Source organism: Lithobates pipiens, unplaced genomic scaffold (genome assembly GCF_037356315.1).
Source record: "Lithobates pipiens isolate NorthernLeopardFrog02 unplaced genomic scaffold, aLitPip1_a1.2 Scaffold_8, whole genome shotgun sequence".
NCBI classification, from domain to species: Eukaryota; Metazoa; Chordata; class Amphibia; order Anura; family Ranidae; genus Lithobates; species Lithobates pipiens.
Genome location: NW_027507903.1, coordinates 248,357,314 through 248,377,730, shown reverse-complemented (window position 1 = coordinate 248,377,730; position 20,417 = coordinate 248,357,314). Strand labels below are relative to the sequence as shown.

Here is a 20,417-nt window from a genome sequence, read left to right as displayed (position 1 = left end):
TTACCAGATGTCAAACAGTATTACCGTGCTTCTCACCTCAGTAGAATAATTGATTGGGGTTGTAATCTAAACACCAAATTGTGGGCCCAGATTGAGCAGCACCAATGTCCGGTCCCATTACGATCTGCTCTCTGGTGCGGGGAGGCGTTGCCGAGGGAGGTGAAATCTCATCCTCTTATTGGCAACACTCTCTGCCAGGGTGAGAGGGCGGCATTACAGCACTCCTTGACGTCCACGGCATCGCCGCTGACACCAATTCTGGGTAACCCTAGATTTCTGCCGGGTCTACCGACCATGCAGTTCAGACAGTTGCGGGACTCCAACCTTACCATGGCCTCTCAGTTTGTAGCACGGGACGGCTGGGTCTCTATTGGTGACCTTATGGACCCCATGGGTCCATATTGTCTGGATTTTTGGAATGCCGCGCGTCTACATCACTTTCTTCAGTCCCTCCCGAACCCCTCAGCGTACTCTAGACCACTGACAGTGTTTGAGGGATACTTCTCTGCTACGGAGCCCACCTCCCGACTTCTCTCTAAAATGTATGTGTTGCTGAACACCCCACCACTGCCGCACAATATCCCGAGTCTTGTAAAATGGGAGGGGGATCTGGGTTACACTTTTACGCCCCTGCAAACTGCGCAGGTTCTGCGATTCGCCCTGAAATCGTCTATATGTACCAAAACGCAGGAGATGAATTATAAAATTCTTATGCGGTGGTACTTGACACCCAGCCGCCTTCACCTTATGTTCCCTGACACGCCGGCACATTGCTGGCGTTGCGGAGAGGATAGAGGTACGCTCCTGCATATTTTCTGGTCCTGCCCCAAGCTCACGGATTTTTGGACTGCGGTCCGAACCGTATCCCAGAAATTCACGGAATGGCAGATCCCGAATGACCCGGCATTCTTCCTCCTACATATGTCGACCCTGCCTCCTAGGAAATATGCGCGGTCAATATTGCGCCATCTCACCAATGCAGCCAAATCTTGTATACCTCTGCTCTGGAAGCAACAAACTCCCCCTACTGTGGCCATGTGGCTGCGGAGAGTGGAGGAGATCAACAAAATGGAAGACTTAATACTGACTGCTCAGGATCGACAGGAAGTTTATAGTAGGACTTGGTCGCTCTGGAATACATTTGTGTACTCGACAGAAGGCAAGACTCTTTTTGGCACATAGGGGGGAATAGATTAGCTCAAAGGAGCCCCTGAGGGGCTCCCCAGATCACCACCACTCCCCCTCCTCTGTCCTGTTGCCCGTCCTCCCTTTCCTTACCCGCATCTTCCCTATATTCTACCCTCCCCCCCCCCCCCCCTTTTTTTTTTTTTTTCTCTTTTCTCCTTCTCTTCTCTTCTTCTCTTCTTTGTCCCAAGTTTCTCTCCTTCTTGGTCCTTTTTTTTTACAATTGCGACCCCAAGGCTGGCTCACGACGAAGTCGACCTATGATCACGGGTGAAAACCTGGTGGTATCGCTTAGACTTGGTTTGTCTTTTGCCCCCTGGCCGAATTAGGCTACGGGGATGCTGTTTGTAAGGTCAACTTGCTATTCACTGTGAAATGCATGGCTTTTGGTCGTACTACCTGTTACTGTTATGCACATTCAGGAGGCTGCGACCTTCACAGTTTACGTTGTACTTTCCTGTTTCAGGGCCTTACCCTGTCTGTGTGTAAAAATTTATAAATAAAAATTATATTTGCAAAAAAAAAAAATGTCACTTCCAAAAAGACTTGTAGCTGCAATTGCACCAAAAGGTGGTTCTACAAAATATTGACACGGGAAGAGGGGGGGGGGGGGCTAAATACAAATGCATGTCACACTTTTCAGATATTTGTAAAAAAAAAAAAAAACAACACTAAAAAATAATTTGACCATTTATACATTTTCCTTCCACTTCACAATTATGTGCCACTTTGTGTTGGTCTATCACAAAGTACATTTACATTTTTGGTTGTAACATGACAGAATGTGGAAAATTGAGTATAAAAAATGTCTGAAAGGCACTATTAGACACTAATGTCTAGGAGATGCCTTGCATGGTAATTATTTAATATGCATTAACACGTAAAAAGATTGGTTATTTGAAAAAAATAAAAATAAAACATCAGACAAAACTACTGTATGGATAGTGTGGGACTAAAACAAACTGAAGTCTCATCTCCACAGAGAGCACAGACATCCACTTGTAAGGATCTGTACAACAAGTTTGAGCAGGGTGGAGACGGAAAACATCCTTCCATATACAAACCTGGCATTACTTTCAAGGAGGTCACGTCAATGATAAACCTATCCAAACCTGTACTTATGACACATGTACTTGGGCAGCAAAACCTAAACAAGGAGGATTGTTGTTTTCCCTATATAAATGTGTTCTGCAAAGCATTAACGTGTATGTACAGGCAAAACTGGTTTTCTCTGGACAAAGTAGGAAAAAAGCAGGAAAGGGCCAAAACCTCTGCCAGTTGAATTTGCTGTGTACTACTGGGGAAATTTCCCTCCCCTTCCTGTCCCAGGAGATACAAGAAGTTGGAGGATGTCGCCTAAAGTGAGGGGGGGGAATTCCTTTTTGACAGGTGCACCTATTGAAAAAATGTCCCCCTTTCCTTTTGTTCGGGGGACAAAAACCAAGAAATTTGGACTTACCCCCACGTTTTGATTGATATTACAAACAGACAACAAAAGCTAAAACAAGTTTTTGCCCAAGAGCTTGCATGCACTACATCCACTGGTCTGTGGTTAATCTGCGCAGATCATTGCAGGCTCAAAAGGCAAGGGCACAAAAACAACCCCCAAACACACACAAAAAAACAACAAAAAAAAAAAAAAAAAAAAAAAAAAAAAAAAAAAAAGGAGCCCAGCTAAACACTGCAGAAGTTTTAATTACTTTAACAGGTCACACGACTGAAAAACCTTGCAAGTATAATGAATATCTGAATAAAATGTAAGATTCCACATCAGACCGGAGAACAGCATGCGTTTACTGTGAGCGGGCTGCTGTATGCAGTAAGGTCTACTCAGAGGAGAGTGTGAGACACAGATATGTGATGTAATATCAGATGAGATCATCACAGATGGGAAACACCTAGTGCTCTGCCACTGCACTGTGTCTGAACTCTTCCATCATTTAAAGTGGACCTCTCTCCCACATTTTTTAGTACAATTTTAGCAATACTACAACCCAAGAATGAGAAGCTACTAAAAATGACCACAAAACACTTGCTTATATCCTATGTGAGTGGATATAACCAAGACAAGTAACTGTATGGGAGATCTAAATCCAATTAAATAAACCACACAAAAAAAAAAAAAAAAAACACACAACTTTTGGACAGGTCAAACTTTGATCAGTGTATGCCTAGCCCAGTGTATGCTCAGCTTAAGGCCGGCCATAGACAAAATTGTTGGCCACTTTTTTTTTTTTTTAGGGCTCATTTACAATTGAGGCAAGGATTGCCACTCCACACGGTTGCGGTGCAGCCCCATTCACGTGAACAGGTTATGTTCAGCACGAGGTCATGACTGAATGTAACGGGAGGCATAATTCCTGTTGTACAGTAGTAAAAAACACACCTCAACCACCTGGTTTTACTGCCACCCAACCGCAAGTGTAAAGGAGACCTTAGTTCTGACAGAATTTCAAGGAGAAAGCGATATGTAAATTTTTCATGTCAAGCCTTCCAACTCGCAGCTCGATAAAACACGAAATGCAAAGATTAGCGCAAAGCTTTCTTAGAGTCCTTGCAAACAGATGTATAAACATTGGATCTTTCTGGCAGAAAGTTCCTTCCCAAAAAACAAACACAAATATGGTCTGTATAGTGTGAGCATTTACACATGTATAGGTGTGTAAAAATCCCACAATGCCAAGTATAGGGTAGATGTTATTTATACATTATACAGGATTTATATAGCGCTATACTTGGGGGGGGGGGGGGGGGGACGACGACGGTACAATCAAAACACAGAAGGGACGAGAGGGCCCTGCTCGTGGAGCCAACAATCTAAAAAGGTAGGGGGAGATGGTACAAAAAAGGCAATAGCAGCAGGGGATGATCTGATGGTGGCTTGGGTACGGTTCTTAAGTGGGAGGGGCTTCCCTGAATAAGTACGTTTTCAGGGATTGCCTAAAAGGCAGACAGGGTAGGGGCTGACCAGACATACTGGGGCAGGGAGTTCCAGAGGATGGGAGAGGCTCTGGGAAAGTCTTGGAGGATGGAGGGAGAGGGAGGGAGAGCAATATCTGCAGATGAGGCTGGTGATGTAGCTGGGGGCAAGGTTGTGGATGTCCCTGTATGTTGTTAGTACTTAGTCTAGCAGCAGCATTCATAATAGACCGAGTAGGCCAGTGAAGAGAGCGTTGACGGAGGAAATAAACAAGGAGCGAATAAGTTGTTTTGTGTTGTCGTTAGGAAGAAGAAAACTGTGGAAACGTTAGAGGTTAAGAGACAGCAAGATGTAGCCAGTAAGTGGATGCTTGTGTAAACAGACCCACTGAGCTGCCTTCATATTAGCAAAAAATAAATAGCAAGAGCCCTTTTTAATCAAATACACAACATATTGGGAACGAAAAATCCAAAGGATATTGCAGCAACACAAGTTCGTTTTCTTTAAATAGAGAGTAAACATGTGTCCTATTGAAGTAAAAATGGATGCAGAATTCCTCGCCTAAGGGAGATGACAAAGCTGGTGTCCTCAATTTCTTTCAGAAAGCGGTCAGCAGCTCAAAAGTCCTGGGGCTCTATTCAGCTGAGCACTTTTGTTTGACCAGATGCTGAAAATTGTCCACGTGTCAAAAGAGATATAGATGGTTAAAGTGTTTGGTTTTCTTCCTCCTTTCTAAGTGAGCTATTCATCGCACATGGGATGAGGATTTTTATATAAACTGTACAGACTGACTTGTACAAAATGTATCTAACTTATTTCACATTTATAAGACCAGTGCTTTGGCAAAGAAACAATCTTAGGTTCAACATACAAAAATGTACAAATCAACTTTAGATTTACCAAAACTGCATAATGATCTGTCCAGTCAGGCAGGTCCTTGCACTAGATATCAATGCTGTTCACCACTCCTACCAAAAAAAAAAAATAATAATATTTGCAGTGGATACCTCTTCAGAGGCATTTCATCGGCAGCTCTGAAAAGGTTTCATTGGTGATGGTACTGCCTGCCAAATGTAACCAGTTGTACAGTGTCACACCACCACCACCGTGCGTAAGGCCACTGGCTATGTTAATTGGCCATGGTACAGATGTTAAAATAGTGGCTCACACGCTTGTTTTTACTGCCTCTTGCCCACTTTTTTTCTTCCCAAAATAATTAGGCTTTTTGCATAACTGAAGGATTGGTGCTTAGAAACTGCCATTTCTAATATCACAATGCCCTTTAAGCAACCAACAACTACAACGTGGCTCGAGGTCTGCATCCCCCTTGGCCAGCTCAGCAGAAGTGAGTCCTTCCCTGGAACCTCATCCAGAAATGCAAGACCTTTTAAAAGATTTGTTTCTGCTTATGAACAGATTGTTCTAAATTACCAGTCCTTCACTGAGCTGGAAAACCAAACCAGTACATAATAGGAGGAATTTCTGCCGCTTTAGCTGACGCATAGACTACATGCTTACAAACCCCAGGACATGACACACAAGGGTTAACCCTTCCATAACTAGGAGGCATAAAGTAGTACAATAATAAAAAAAAAAAAAAAAAACAGTAAGCATACAAGTTTTTAATAGTGTGAAAAATCACTTTCAGAAGATTATGCAAATGCGTACTTACTGGGGGGAAAAAAAACAAAAAATAAATAAATAACGCCGCACACACACACGTTCATGATACACTTTAAGGCTCGGTTCACACAGGGGCAACACGACTTTTGGAGGCGACTTGGACGCGACTTACAACACTACTTTAAGTCGCCCCAGGCCAGGCGACTTGCCGTGGCCAATCAGAGAATGAGCTCTCGGGGGGGGGGGGACAACTCCTTTTGAGAGCTGATAATTCTGTGAGAGTCGCCTCCGTATAGACGGAGATCCGACTTGTAGGCGACCTCCATTGAAATCAATGGGTACCGGTCGCCTACAAGTCGGATTGAAGTAGTGCAGGAACCTTTTTTGAAGTCGGAGCGGCTTGAGTAGTGTGCATTAAGACGGCTCTCATTCACTTACATTGATTTCTACATGTTGTGCGACCTGAGGTGACTTGGGGCGACTTGAAGTCGGATCTGAGTCACCCCTGTGTGAACCGGCTCTAACTGTAAAGGATGATGAAATGTCTTTTTGCAATTGAGTGGCTAAGTGCCACCAGAAACAGGATGATACATTTCATGAAGAGATGTCCTTGAAGCAGATCTTCACCCAAAATTAACTGTCATTTTGCCCTGCCTCCCCCCCCCCTCTCTCTCTCTCTTACATGTGTATGATTTTATGTTTTTTTTTTTTTATGTGACTTTTGTGCTGCACTTCTGAATTAGGGAAGAACATGCCAATCCTCCTAGATATGATGAAGTCAGGTCCTAGCAGTGTTCTATGGCACACCTGTGGAGGTTTTCCCCTGCACTCACGCAAAAAAGACAGTCTCACCAAAAGACAAATCACCAAAATGGCTGTGTTTGCACATGCTCAGTAAATTCCCCACGTGTTGAACGGTTCTCCCAGGACCTGCAAGCCAGTAAGAGGCATTCAGCACAATTGCACACGTGACAAAAATATGAAAATTGACAGATCTGAGGGGGCAGAACCAAACGAAAGGGGGTTCAAGTTATTTTACTTAAAGTGGTGTTGCCCCTGAAAAAATAAATAAAAAAAATTTCATTAAAATTCCTAAAACCCAAACGTTTGGATTTTTTTTTTAAACTCACCTCTAAATGGCTGTTGCTAGGGGGTCCCTCATAGTCTGCCTCCTTCAGTGCCTGGGCTGGTGACATCACTCCCCCCAGCGCAGAAAGGGCTCAGCTCTGCCCTCTCCCTCTTGTCAGTCACCTGGGACACACGTGACAGGTCTCAGATGACTGCGTGGACGATCATGGCACGCTGCCGGGCTGTGGCTTCACAGTGCACACAGAATGCCGGTGCAACCGAGCGGGGGGGGGGGCTGGGGGAGATGGGACGAGCGGGGCTTCGTTCCCCCGCATCGCTGGACCCTGGGACAGGTAAGTGTCCGATTATTAAAAGTCCACAGCTACAGTATTTGTAGCTGCTGACTTCATTTTTATTTTTTTTTAAAGGGGAACTCCTTCAACTGCGGCTTACCAATCCTTGGATGTTGTGGCTACATTTATCTTCTTTTTAAAGTGTTTGTTCCTTCATTTTCATCTGGTCAGTAACATATGGCCAGATGGCTACACTCACTTCTCCACTGTATGTATGGAGAAGCAGTGTAGCCAGCCTTGGATAGCAGGCAGCATTGTCAACCTGTGAAGAGGGTAGTGCTAAATGGACTTTTAGAATACAAACTACAGCTGAACTCCAGCTACTTTTTAAGCAGTTGCAGATTTTTTTTTTTTTTGGGACAAAGGTTTTTACAGAAAAAAAAAAAAAAAAGAAAAAAAAGCTGACCATTATAAGAACCACTTGTGTCACTGTAATGCCCCATACACACAGAAAAAGTCAGATCGTATTATGTTGTTGGAAAATCCGATCATGTGTGGGCTCTATCAGACTTTTTCCACCGGAATTTGCAACGGAAAAAGTGAGAGCTGGATCTAAAATTTAACGACAACACAAAATCCGATCGGACTTTTTCCGATCGTGTGTAGAGAATTCCGACGCACAAAGTGCCACGCATGCTCAGAAAAAATTTGGAGACAAAAGCTATTGGCTACTGGCCTCTACGTAGTCCCGTCGTATGTGTTGTACGTCACCGTGTTCGGAACGATCTGATTTTCCGACAACTTTGTATGCAACACAAGTTTGGGCAAAAATTTTGGTCGGGAATGTCCGACTGTGCGTATGGGGCATTAAAGTGACCACCTGACCACCTCCTGTACCGTGTCGCCAGCCTCTGACCACCTCCTGTACCGTGTCGCCAGCCTCTGACCACCTCCTGTACCGTGTCGCCAGCCTCTGACCACCTCCTGTACCGTGTCGCCAGCCTCTGACCACCTCCTGTACCGTGTCGCCAGCCTCTGACCACCTCCTGTACCGTGTCGCCAGCCTCTGACCACCTCCTGTACCGTGTCGCCAGCCTCTGACCACCCCCTGTACCGTGTCGCCAGCCTCTGACCACCCCCTGTACCGTGTCGCCAGCCTCTGACCACCCCCTGTACCGTGTCGCCAGCCTCTGACCACCCCCTGTACCGTGTCGCCAGCCTCTGACCACCCCCTGTACCGTGTCGCCAGCCTCTGACCACCTCCTGTACCGTGTCCCCAGCCTCTGACCACCTCCTGTACCGTGTCCCCAGCCTCTGACCACCTCCTGTACCGTGTCGCCAGCCTCTGACCACCTCCTGTACCGTGTCGCCAGCCTCTGACCACCTCCTGTACCGTGTCCCCAGCCTCTGACCACCTCCTGTACCGTGTCCCCAGCCTCTGACCACCTCCTGTACCATGTCCCCAGCCTCTGACCACCTCCTGTACCATGTCCCCAGTCTCTGACCATCTCCTGTATAAAAATATTTTTTGAAAACAGTCATTTTCGGTATCGGTGCTGTTTCGGTATCGGTTTTCGGCCTAGTGTATTTTTCATTTTCGGTAGCGGCACCAAAAAACCCATTCGGTGCATCCCTAGTTCTCAACATTAAAAGTAAAAAAAAAATAAAAAAATCTCGTAGTAGATCCCCACAGCCCCCCTAAATACTCACCAATCTCGGTCCAGCATTGTGCACATCTGTAGGTGCTCTTCTCACCTCTCCCCCATCCCACAGGCTGGGCCGAGAGCAGCGTGGACGTGTCTGGCGGTGGCAGAACTATGCTTCTAAATAGACGCAGGCAACCTGGCATACGATGGAGCGTGCGCACACAGAGCATCAGGGTTGTTCTGTGCAAAATCATTACACAGGGCAGGTACGTAGTAATTCTGCAATTATTGTATAAAAAAAAAATTAAAATCATAGATTTTACAATTCCTTTAAAATAGTTTGCCTCAACCCTTTAACTGCCACTTGTTAAAAAGCCTGCCGTGCAAATCACATATGATATCTGTGCGATGCAAATTCAGACATACATATTGTATGGCTGAATTTGCATCGCATTTGGACCAAAGTCGCGCAGGACCCTTTTTTGGACAGCACCATTATCAGATTGCATGTGTTAGAAAAGTTTTAAATGTTTATTGTGTGACTATTAGAAAAACAATAGTCCTGAGACTGATTTGTTAAAAAGCTTACTTCTGAGCACATTATTGTATTAACTCATTGTATTGTTTTGTCTTAATTAACTCCATAGTAAGTTGTAGAATCATTAGATTTAACTAAATATGATAGCCTAAGAATGTACGGAACATGTATAGCTAATAAAGTGCCAGCCTGTGCCATGACAACGTTATTTATGTTCCCTCAGCCAATAGAAGCACAGAGATGTTATTCTTATGGGGTATGTGAGGGCGTAACACGGTCTTTTGGCAGACATTTTTCTTCAGCTTTCGTGCTGTAAGCATGTCTCTCTGTTGTGGGCCACATCAGAAATAAATTTTCCTGCTTCTCAGAACACCTGAAGTTTTTTGACTGATCACAAGGGAAATTCCTAACAGCATGGGTCTTCAGACAGTTTGCATTGAGAAGCGAACCATTCTGAGGGTGTCATCAACTTTGTATTGAAACTCCCAGCAGTTAGCATATGGCAGTGTGAATCGCCTATGCAGTGTGAACTGAACCTCCAGGAGAAGAAGCAATTGGCCAGGTTGGATTTTGCCACCCAATACTGTTCCCATGAGGATAAAATCCAATGTGGGCATGTACATCCACCAACTGTTAAGAAGATGAATTCTGGGGAACTTCCTATTAGGGATGTGTTGATTGGGCAGTGTCCAGCTAGGTTGAAGGTGGGAAAAAAATAAAAAATAAATAAAAACCACCCAAACCACCACCCCACAACACTGTTAAAAGCCTCTGAAAAGTCTGCAGCTTGATATCATGGAAACCGGATATATAAGACAGATGACATATGCAAGCAACAAAGTAAATTATAGGGAACACACAGCCAGCAAAGTAATTAAAAGGTAAAAAAAATAAAAATAAAAAAAAACACAACTTGTATGTGTGGAAAGCAATCACAGTAATCATTACATTAAACATCAAAGACCAGCACGTGACACTCTTGTGGAACAGCAGTCTAGGAGTTACTGCAAGAAATGGAATGGCCCCGGAGTTAAGTTGATTGACAAGCAAAAAAAAAAAAAAAAAAACCCCACAAACACAACACACATACATGAATCGTAAGAATCCAGGCACTCTTGCAACACACACAAAAACACTGATATTACCTTGCAAACCTTTAGAGTTTCCGGTTTGCATAGGAGGTAAAACAATTTATATGTACCAAATTTCAAATGTGTATTTAATTGGTTGTTCTGCTTACATATTCATTTTACACCATACTGCACATATAAAAAAAAAAAAAAATAGGCACTAAAATACATGTGCAGTAATGCAGGGCTTGATCATTTCTCCCCCCCCCCCCCCCCCCCCCACCAACCACCCCCACATAGGAAACAAAGTCCCTCTGTGATGCTTTGGTGACAGGTTCTCTTTAATGACACATGCAGGGTCTAAATGACTGTGCAAATCTTCCCTGTGCTCCACTGAATGTAATACAGTGCGGATCACACTGCAGTACATTCTTTCCCGGGCATGGTCGCCAGGGAAACTGCCAATGAGGAACCAGAAGTGACATCATACACAACTCCCAGGCCAGGATCAAGATGGGAATGCAGCATCCGCTATGCCAGTCCTGGTTCCACAGATGGGCAAGCAGAGCCGGAGCCATCCGAATGCACCAACCTGTTGAAGAAACCCCCTGTGCCCCCCCACAAACTTCCTGCCCAGCGCTGCATGTCCCGGGCAATGAAAATTGTGCATCCCTGCAACAGTTAACAACCTGACATAAGTCTAGGCGCTGGGACACAATTTCTAATAGTTGTGGCGACTTGAGAGGTTAAGGTCCTGGAGTGATGTGCATATGCATGCATTTTTATGAGTTTTGCGCTAAGCATTAAAAAAAAAAAAAAAAAAAAAAAAAGATGTTTTCCCCATGTACCTTTGCAGAGATGTGTATTTTTCAGCACTGGATAAATGCAGATTACTGGTAGACATGTGCATTCGTTTTCGTCCGAATGCATTTTCGTCCGAATTTCAGCTATTTTCGTTTTCGTTTTGACAAACGATAACGAAAGCACAAAATCCGAAAAACGAAAGATCCGACATAAATAAATGCTTTATTTTCGTTTTCATTGTTACAACAGTTCGATATAGAATAGGAGATTCGACATGACTCTGACGATAACAATCTGTCTATAGAACCTGTGGTCGAATGTGCTTAACCTTACCTCTATTAGTCCAAGATTATATAGAGAAAATATTCGACAGAGAAAAAAGATTTGACAGAGAGAAAAGATTCTGCAAGTTACTGTCCTAAAAAGTGTTTGGGGACCCGGGTCCTGCCCCAGGGGACATGTATCAATGCAAAAAAAAGTTTTAAAAACGGCCGTTTTTTCGGGAGCAGTGATTTTAATAATGATTAAAGTGAAACAATAAAAGTGTAATATTCCTTTAAATTTCGTAGGGGGGGTGGGTTGTCTATAGTATGCCTGTGAAGGGGCGCATGTTTCCCGTGCTTAGAATTGTCCCTGCACAAAGTGTCATTTATGCAGGAAAAAAAGTCCTTTAAAATCACTCGCAGCTATAATGAATTGTCGGCTCCCGTAATACAGAGAACACTCATTGAAAGTCATTGATAAAAAAAATAAATAAATAAAAAAGCGTGGGGGTCCCCCAAATTCAATTTCCAGGCCCTTCAGGTCTGGTATGGATATTAAGGGGAACCCTGCCTCAAATTTAAGAAAAAATTTGACGTGGGGTTCCCCCTAAAAATCCATACCAGACCCTTTATCCGAGCACGCAACCTGGCAGGCCGCAGGAAAAGAGGGGGGGACGAGAGAGCGGCCCCCCCTCCCTCCTGAACCGTACCAGGCCACATGCCCTCAACATTGGGAGGATGCTTTGGGGGTCCGTGACCCCTCAAAGCACCTTGTCCCCATGTTGATGAGGACAAGGGCCTCATCCCCACAACCCTGGCCGGTGGTTGTGGAGGTCTGCGGGCGGGGGGCTTATCAGAATCTGGAAGCCCCCTTTAACAAGGGGACCCCCAGATCCCGGCCCCCCCCCTGTTTGAAATGGTAAGGGGGTACAAAAGTACCCCTACCATTTCACAAAGAAAGTGTAAAAAATGGTTAAATAAAACAAACACACTTTTGAAAAATTCCTTTATTAAAAATAAAAAAAAGATTCCAGCGGCGGTAATCCACTCTTGCTATCCAGTGACGGACGGTCAGCTCTCCATCGATGTCTAATGTCATCCAGCGCAGCGCAGCATCCTTCTTCTGTCTCCGTGGAGGAGACACTACAGACATTCCGGCGGCTTGACGTTTCTTATATAGGGTGGGCGGGGCCACCCGTCACCTGACCCCGCCCCCCTCTGACGCAAGGGGAAACCCGGGGTTCCCTGTGACGTAGGGGTGACCCGCACCCCTCTGATGTAACACAGGCAGGTTTCCGTTACATCAGAGGGGGGCGGGGTCACCCATACATCACGGGGAACCCCGGGTTTCCCCTTGCGTCAGAGGGGGGCGGGGTCAGGTGACGGGTGGCCCCGCCCTCCGTATATAAGAAACGTCAGCGCCGGAATGCCTCCAGTGTCTCCGTGGAGGAGACAGAAGAAGGATGCTGCGCTGCGCTGGATGACATTAGACATCAATGGAGAGCTGACCGTCCGTCGCTGGATAGCAAGAGTGGATTACCGCCGCTGGAATCTTTTTTTATTTTTAATAAAGGAATTTTTAAAAAGTGTGTTTGTTTTATTTAAACATTTTTTACACTTTCTTTGTGAAATGGTAGGGGTACTTTTGTACCCCCTTACCATTTCAAACAGGGGGGGGGCCGGGATCTGGGGGTCCCCTTGTTAAAGGGGGCTTCCAGATTCTGATAAGCCCCCCGCCCGCAGACCTCCACAACCACCGGCCAGGGTTGTGGGGATGAGGCCCTTGTCCTCATCAACATGGGGACAAGGTGCTTTGAGGGGTCACGGACCCCCAAAGCATCCTCCCAATGTTGAGGGCATGTGGCCTGGTACGGTTCAGGAGGGAGGGGGGGCCGCTTTCTCGTCCCCCCCTCTTTTCCTGCGGCCGGCCAGGTTGCGTGCTCGGATAAAGGGTCTGGTATGGATTTTTAGGGGGAACCCCACGTCAATTTTTTTTTTAATTTGACGCGGGGTTCCCCTTAATATCCATACCAGACCTGAAGGGTCTGGTTATGGATATTTAGGGGGAACCCCACGTCAAATTTTTTCTTAAATTTGAGGCAGGGTTCTCCTTAATATCCATACCAGACCTGAAGGGCCTGGTAATTGAATTTGGGGGACCCCCACGCTTTTTTTTTTATTTATTTATTTATTTTTTTATCAATGACTTTCAATGAGTGTTCTCTGTATTACGGGAGCCGACAATTCATTATAGCTGCGAGTGATTTTAAAGGACTTTTTTTCCTGCATAAATGACACTTTGTGCAGGAACAGTTCTAAGCACGGGAAACATGCGCCCCTTCACAGGCATACTACAGACAACCCCCCCCTACGAAATTTAAAGGAATATTACACTTTTATTGTTTCACTTTAATCATTATTAAAATCACTGCTCCCGAAAAAACGGCCGTTTTTAAAACTTTTTTTTGCATTGATACATGTCCCCTGGGGCAGGACCCGGGTCCCCAAACACTTTTTAGGACAGTAACTTGCAAATTAGCCTTTAAAATTAGCACTTTAGATTTTGAACGTTGGAGTCCCATAGACTTTAATAGGGTTCTAAAGTATGCTATATAGTTAGCTCCGTCGAATCTTCTTTATACATTCGACAGACACCATAAGCCTTCCAAGACAGATTCGACCGTAATTCATGTGGATTTTCGGACGAATGCAATTTTTGAACGAAAAACGAAATAAATAAAAACGAATTTCGGGAGTAACTAAATAAATTAAGTTTTCAGACGAAAACGAAATTCCGAAACGAAATATTTTACTCTGCACATGTCTAATTACTGGTGTGAATAAGCCCTTAAAGCTTGTATATATGTAAATATGATCAAACCAAATGCAATGCATAATACGGAATTTCAGTGATGAACAGAATAATAAAAAAAAAAAAAAACACATGCTCCAATAACAAGCTTTTGGCTATAGATACACTCCATGGGTTGCTCAGGTGCTCACAAATGAATACGTAAAAACACACCTCCAGAATGTCATGCATGAAAAATTACAGTGTGCACGCCTACGTCTGTCTTAAAATACTCAAACATAGGGACAAATCACAGGAGGAGAGATAAGTGGAGGCACAGCATGCTGGAGGCACTCAGGGAACACAGCCCCGTCAAAAGGGTCCATTAGAATGTGAAGAAATAAAATAAGTCTTCCAATTACAAAAATCTGGATCACTATGGGCAAATATAAACACACTAATGATGTCTGCATGTGTCTTGCACACCTTTGCCATTGGTCTGGCCCAAAGCACCCTATAATCCATACACTGTGGCATATGCCCCATGGCACACCATTGCATCATGAATAGGAAACCATGGGAGACCAGCACAATATTTTACATCATCTGCCCAAAAAGCAATGTTCTGTGGAGGTCTGCTACAGTCTTTATGCAGCCATTGGGTTAAACACCCCACACATATACAAGCATGTTTAGTATATTGGTAATGAAATTAGGCTGACTAGACAACTGATGACCATTATTAAGGCAAGCTCCAGACAGTCAGCTGTCTTTCTAGGAATGATGAGCAGGTTGTCTGCCAGTCTAAAGCACAGGGACCCACCAATGCTTCTAGTGTGCCAATAGAATGGATGTGTGTATTCCCAAGGGGGTATACTCTGCTGAGGTCTCCCAGAACCTCGAAGTGCATATAACCAGCAATTCTAATGTTGAAGTGCTCATCATATCGAAGGGAAAAATCCTGATCCCTGCCTTAGGAAAAAACAATAGACCTTTCCTGGACAGGATGGACAATTGATGGTGATAGTTCAGGTTGTTCCAATTTTCTGGATTTAGTATTAGTAGTATCTATCAATTTAGTTAAAGGTTTTAGAGTTGAAGAAATCTAAACTTGGGTTACCAGAATTTAAGCATATAACTACTTGAATTTTACAACCGATTTGGTATTTTAGTTTCCAAAACATCCCAAACATTTCCTAAATAATTTTTTTTTACATAGATGAGTATTAAACACAACAAAAAGCAAACAAAGCAATCGGTGTGACTATGTGCAGTTTGCCTTTAGTTAAATATGCCGCAAGCCAAGTAGAGTTGCCAAAAATCTTGAAAGGAGCCAACTGTCAACAACCATTAAAATAAAATATTAAAGCATAAGGGCCGGTTCACACAGGGGGCGATGCGAGGCGACACGACTTGCCTCGCCGCGACCTGACAGGCCCCCCCCCCCCGTTCTGTGCAATGGAACCGTTCTGAGAGGAGCGACTCGAGTCGCTCCGACTCAGAAAAAAGGTTCCTGTACTACTTTCGGGCGACCTCGGGGCGACTTGCATTGACTTCTATACAGAAGTCATTTGCAAGTAGCCGCTGAGGTTGCGGCGAGGCAAGTCGGTGTCGCCTCGCATCGCCTGCAGTGTGAACCGGCCCTAACTCCACCTTTGTTGAGAGAAAAAAAATCCACTCTAGGTGATCTATGTACATTTCAAGGATTTTACAAACTTTGCAACAAAATCCTACCTTTTGTTATTCTGAAGAAATAGCTGTTTGTCTGTGTCTATGTGACTTCAGAATTATCAGCTGCTGCAATTGCAGGGCTCCAATTAGGAAAGTGTTAGGGTGTGCGTCCCTTTAAAAAATATTTCCCTTTGGGAGTATCACATCAAAAATTAGCTTTTTGATGCATGGGATGCCAAATATCTGACTTGTATATTAATGCAGACTTCTGGGAAAAATGAATAAGCCACTTACACAGGAAATATCATTTCTTGGGGGTGTTCTGTACACCATCTGTGTACAGAACACCCCCAGGTATCCATATTGGTTTACATGTTACAGAAAATTAGAGCACTGCAGATTTAAAAAAAAATTTTTTTAAATAAAACATTCAATTACAAAAGGGGTTGTGTTACAAATTGTATGATACTTTTTTCCCCACAAAAGTGGAGGACCCTTTAAAGCTAGTGAGTGGCTTTCTAATTTTTTCAGCACATAACTAAGCTTCTTTGCATGTTAGAAAATTATTTAGACGTATACATATTCTACTATCAAGAACAAATTATACAATTTTGAACAACTCAATCAACAAAAACGGTTAAAGAGGCACTGTAATTTCCAGCTTGTCCCCTCATACACTCAAGACATGAGTCACATCGGACACTACACAGCTCCAGTTGCCTTGTATACAATATGGGCACATTGAGAAGGTAACATTATTAGGCCACTATGTGGCTGACGTATACACCGAGGATTAGACGAGAGGCACGCAGAGGGATACGCCAAGACACAGCTGCATTTAACCCTACCCGAAAAAACAGACACACGACCAGCAAGAAACTAGATTGTGCAAACTGCTAACACCATAACACACCACAATCCGGATCTGAGGATTAGCAAAAATCTGAATACTGTAAATGGAACTTAATTATGTCCTAATTGCTACAACTAAATTACATAATAAATGTGCACTGTGCTAATGGAGTAAAGGGCAGCCACAATACACTTGTTATAAAGGTGGGTGTGGATCCTCAGGAAATTGCCTATTGTACTTCCAGCCTTGTTTTCAATAGTAAATTAAGCTGGATTGTGATCATTGGATTATTGATAAATGGGCTTCTGGCTTAGTAAAGGTCCAAATGTTGTCTAACAGTAGACTTATTTTGGGGAAGTATTTAAAATATTAAAAACCTCACTTGACCCGCAGGGATTGATTTACTAAAACTGAAGAGTGCAAAATCTGGTGAAGCCATATATAGTAGCCTTTTAGGCTTCTAACTTCAGCTTGTTCGATTAAGCTTTGGCAAAGAAACTTGGAAATTGGTTTCTATGCACAGCTACACCAGATTTTGCACTCTTCAGTTTTAGTAAATCAAACGCTAAGCCTGGATTCACACCTAGGCATTTTAAGTTCTTTTTACATTAGGCTAACGGTGGCCACAACTGACTGTTTGCTCACAATCACTGCTGGCTGTTTGAGCAGCTTGTCAGCCTGCCAATGCATTGTATGGGCTGAGCGGGCATTGCCATTTGTAGACACCTGTCATTTCAGATACATGGATCTGCAGACTCTTTCAGCTAAGGGGGAGGAGCAAAAAATAATAATAATTAAATCGCAGTGTGTGTCTCATTTGCCAGACTTTAGTCTGATCAATGCTTTCTGATTGCTGCAGCAGATAAGCTGACAGCTTCAGTAAAAGAATACGTTTGTTTCAGAACAAGGAAAACCTGTTGAATCAGTCATAAAAAGAGTCTGTTAGGATTCCAAGTTCATTAAATTCATTTCTGCAAATGACAAAAGGGCTGAGTGAGCTACAGGAACCCCCTGGAAATCTTTGTGAACACCACCTGCTGCTCCTATGTAAATTCAGTGACTATATAGGGCTGCTTCACCATTGCCTGCAGTAATACACGCGGTGTGCCTCGGCTAGGGTTGCCACCTCATCCCTTTATTACACAGGTTCTGTGGCTGATAAGGCACCGAGTTTAATTACCACCTTAACCAGCCACAGAACCTGTGTACTTATATGTTTGGGCTTAAAGGAATGCGGTGGCAACCCTGGCGTCAGCGGGTGGGGGTGACCTACCATCATTGTACAGCGAGACTCCTATGCTACAGCACCCCCCCCCCCCAAAAAAAAAGTGTGACGCAGTGCTTTTCTGGTGTGTGTGTGTGTGTGTGTGTGGGGGGGGGGGGTGCCATTAAGAAGTATTCTGCTAAAGAGCAGTGCACTTTGCCTGCAGGTTTGGGGAATGCGTGCAATCAGCTTACATGTAAACCTGGAACCAGGACGCACACCAGGCGCTGTATAGTGCGTTCTTAAAAAATCGCAGTACAAATGTACAAAGGCGGAAAAATTTAAAAGGATATTCCATGAGCCTCATTTAGGCTCGGTTATCACTAGTGTGACTCCAAAGTCGTGGGATTTCCGCTGTGACCTTTACACTGTATGCAACTCAAGTCGCATCAAAGTAGTGCAGAATGTTTTTTTTGGCGTTGCTGTGACTTGAGTCGCTGCATTTAGAAGTGGATTAGTAGAATGTCCATTAAAATACATGGTTTTCAACCATCGCACTAGTGACAACCATTGCAGGGCATTTAACACGCACTTTTTTTGCTTGTGAACACATCGCAAATGCAGTTTCGCAAAAAAATAAAAAGAACGCACGTTAATCGCATGATTCCGCACACACTGAACGCAGGGATTGCGGTGGATACCAGTCCTCACATAGCAAACCAGGACACCAAACACCATATGAGAGTGGCAATGTGAGAAGTACAGGGCACACAGCTCATCAATAATGGGCAGTTGTGGGTGGAGCAGTGCCATCATCCCATATGAAGCTCGCACAGAGGGATTAATGGATGGATGGATAGCCCCTCCCTAGGTAACTACTCACATGCTGGCCACGGGCTCCCTTCCACGGGCTCCTCTTGAAGGAAGTCTTAGCGGTGAAGTAAAACTCCTCGGAGTCTTCCTCCAGACTGCTGTATCCGCTGCTCATAGTGCTACTCCACGTCATCTGCTGCCGATACACGGCTCAGCACCGCATGCCTTCCACCCGGCCGGGCTGCTCAGTAGCCTCCTCCTCCTCCCGGGGCATTACACCGATACGCACACCACACAAGGACAGTCCGGGGATTACCACACCATAGAGCGGAGCCCGGCCGGGTGACAGAAGGAACTATACTAGATAACTCTCTGGCCACGAAAGCGCTGCCGTCCGCACCGTACTGAGATGAGGAGATAGACTTCCTGCTCTGTGGACGCACAGCTCCACCTACCGGCCACAGGACCGCCTCCTGCACTGAACGCTACAGGTGGAACACCCCGCCTACTCTATACACAGCACAGCGCCACATGCCACAGTCCCGCCTCCTGGGACGGCCCGTACAGGTGAACAGCGCTGTCTATACAGACACTGCTCTGCCAATCAGCTATACCCGCCTTCACTAGACCTCACCCTAAAGGTGGACACTACTCCTGTATACAGAGAACAGCTCCACCCACCGGCCATGTCCCACCTCCTTCACTAAACCCTACAGCATATACTGTATGACAGTGTATGTCAAGCACAAGGTCTTGTCATGTGACCCTCACATCCAGTTTTGCAGCCTGAAATTTGCACCCTGCACATGGCGCACTCCCAAACTCTGCACCCTGCATGTGGCACACTTCCAAACTCTGCACCCTGCATGTGGCACACTCCCAAACTCTGCACCTGGCGCACTCCCAAACTCTGCACCCTGCATGTGGCACACTCCCAAACTCTGCACCCTGCATGTGGCACACTCCCAAACTCTGCACCCTGCATGTGGCACACTCCCAAACTCTGCACCCTGCATGTGGCACACTTCCAAACTCTGCACCCTGCATGTGGCACACTCCCAAACTCTGCACCCTGCATGTGGCACACTCCCAAACTCTGCACCCTGCATGTGGCACACTCCCAAACTCTGCACCTGGCGCACTCCCAAACTCTGCACCCTGCATGTGGCACACTCCCAAACTCTGCACCCTGCATGTGGCACACTCCCAAACTCTGCACCCTGCATGTGGCACACTCCCAAACTCTGCACCCTGCATGTGGCGCACTCCCAAACTCTGCACCCTGCATGTGGCGCACTCCCAAACTCTGCACCTGGCGCACTCCCAAACTCTGCACCTGGCGCACTCCCAAACTCTGCACCTGGCGCACTCCCAAACTCTGCACCTGGCGCACTCCAAAACTCTGCACCTGGCGCACTCCAAAACTCTGCACCCTGCACCTGGCGCACTCCCGAACTCTGCACATGTCGCACTCCCAAACTCTGCGCCCTGCACCTGGCGCACTCCCTAACTCTGCACATGTCGCACTCCCAAACTCTACGCCCTGCACCTGGCGCACTCCCAAACTCTGCACCCTGCACGTGGCACACTTCCAAACTCTGCACCCTGCACGTGGCGCATTCCCAAACTCTGCACCCTGCGCGCGGCGCATTCCCAAACTCTGAACCCTGCGCGT

The 20,417-nt window shown here is 45.2% G+C and overlaps 1 protein-coding gene across 5 annotated transcripts in view; it reads right to left on the bottom strand.

Moving 5' to 3' along the window:
• RASSF3 (Ras association domain family member 3) overlaps positions 1–20,417 on the bottom strand; it is a 244,190-nt gene that overhangs the window by 73,213 nt on the left and 150,560 nt on the right. Inside the window, exon 1 of one of the 5 annotated variants that reach the window (XM_077469755.1) lies at positions 18,813–19,181. The exons of the other annotated variants lie outside the window; for them this stretch is intronic. Within the exon in view, the coding sequence (XP_077325881.1) occupies positions 18,813–18,935 (123 nt within the window). The 5' untranslated portion in view covers positions 18,936–19,181. Of the gene's footprint in view, positions 1–18,812; positions 19,182–20,417 lie in introns of those variants that run through there. 5 annotated transcript variants of the gene reach the window in all.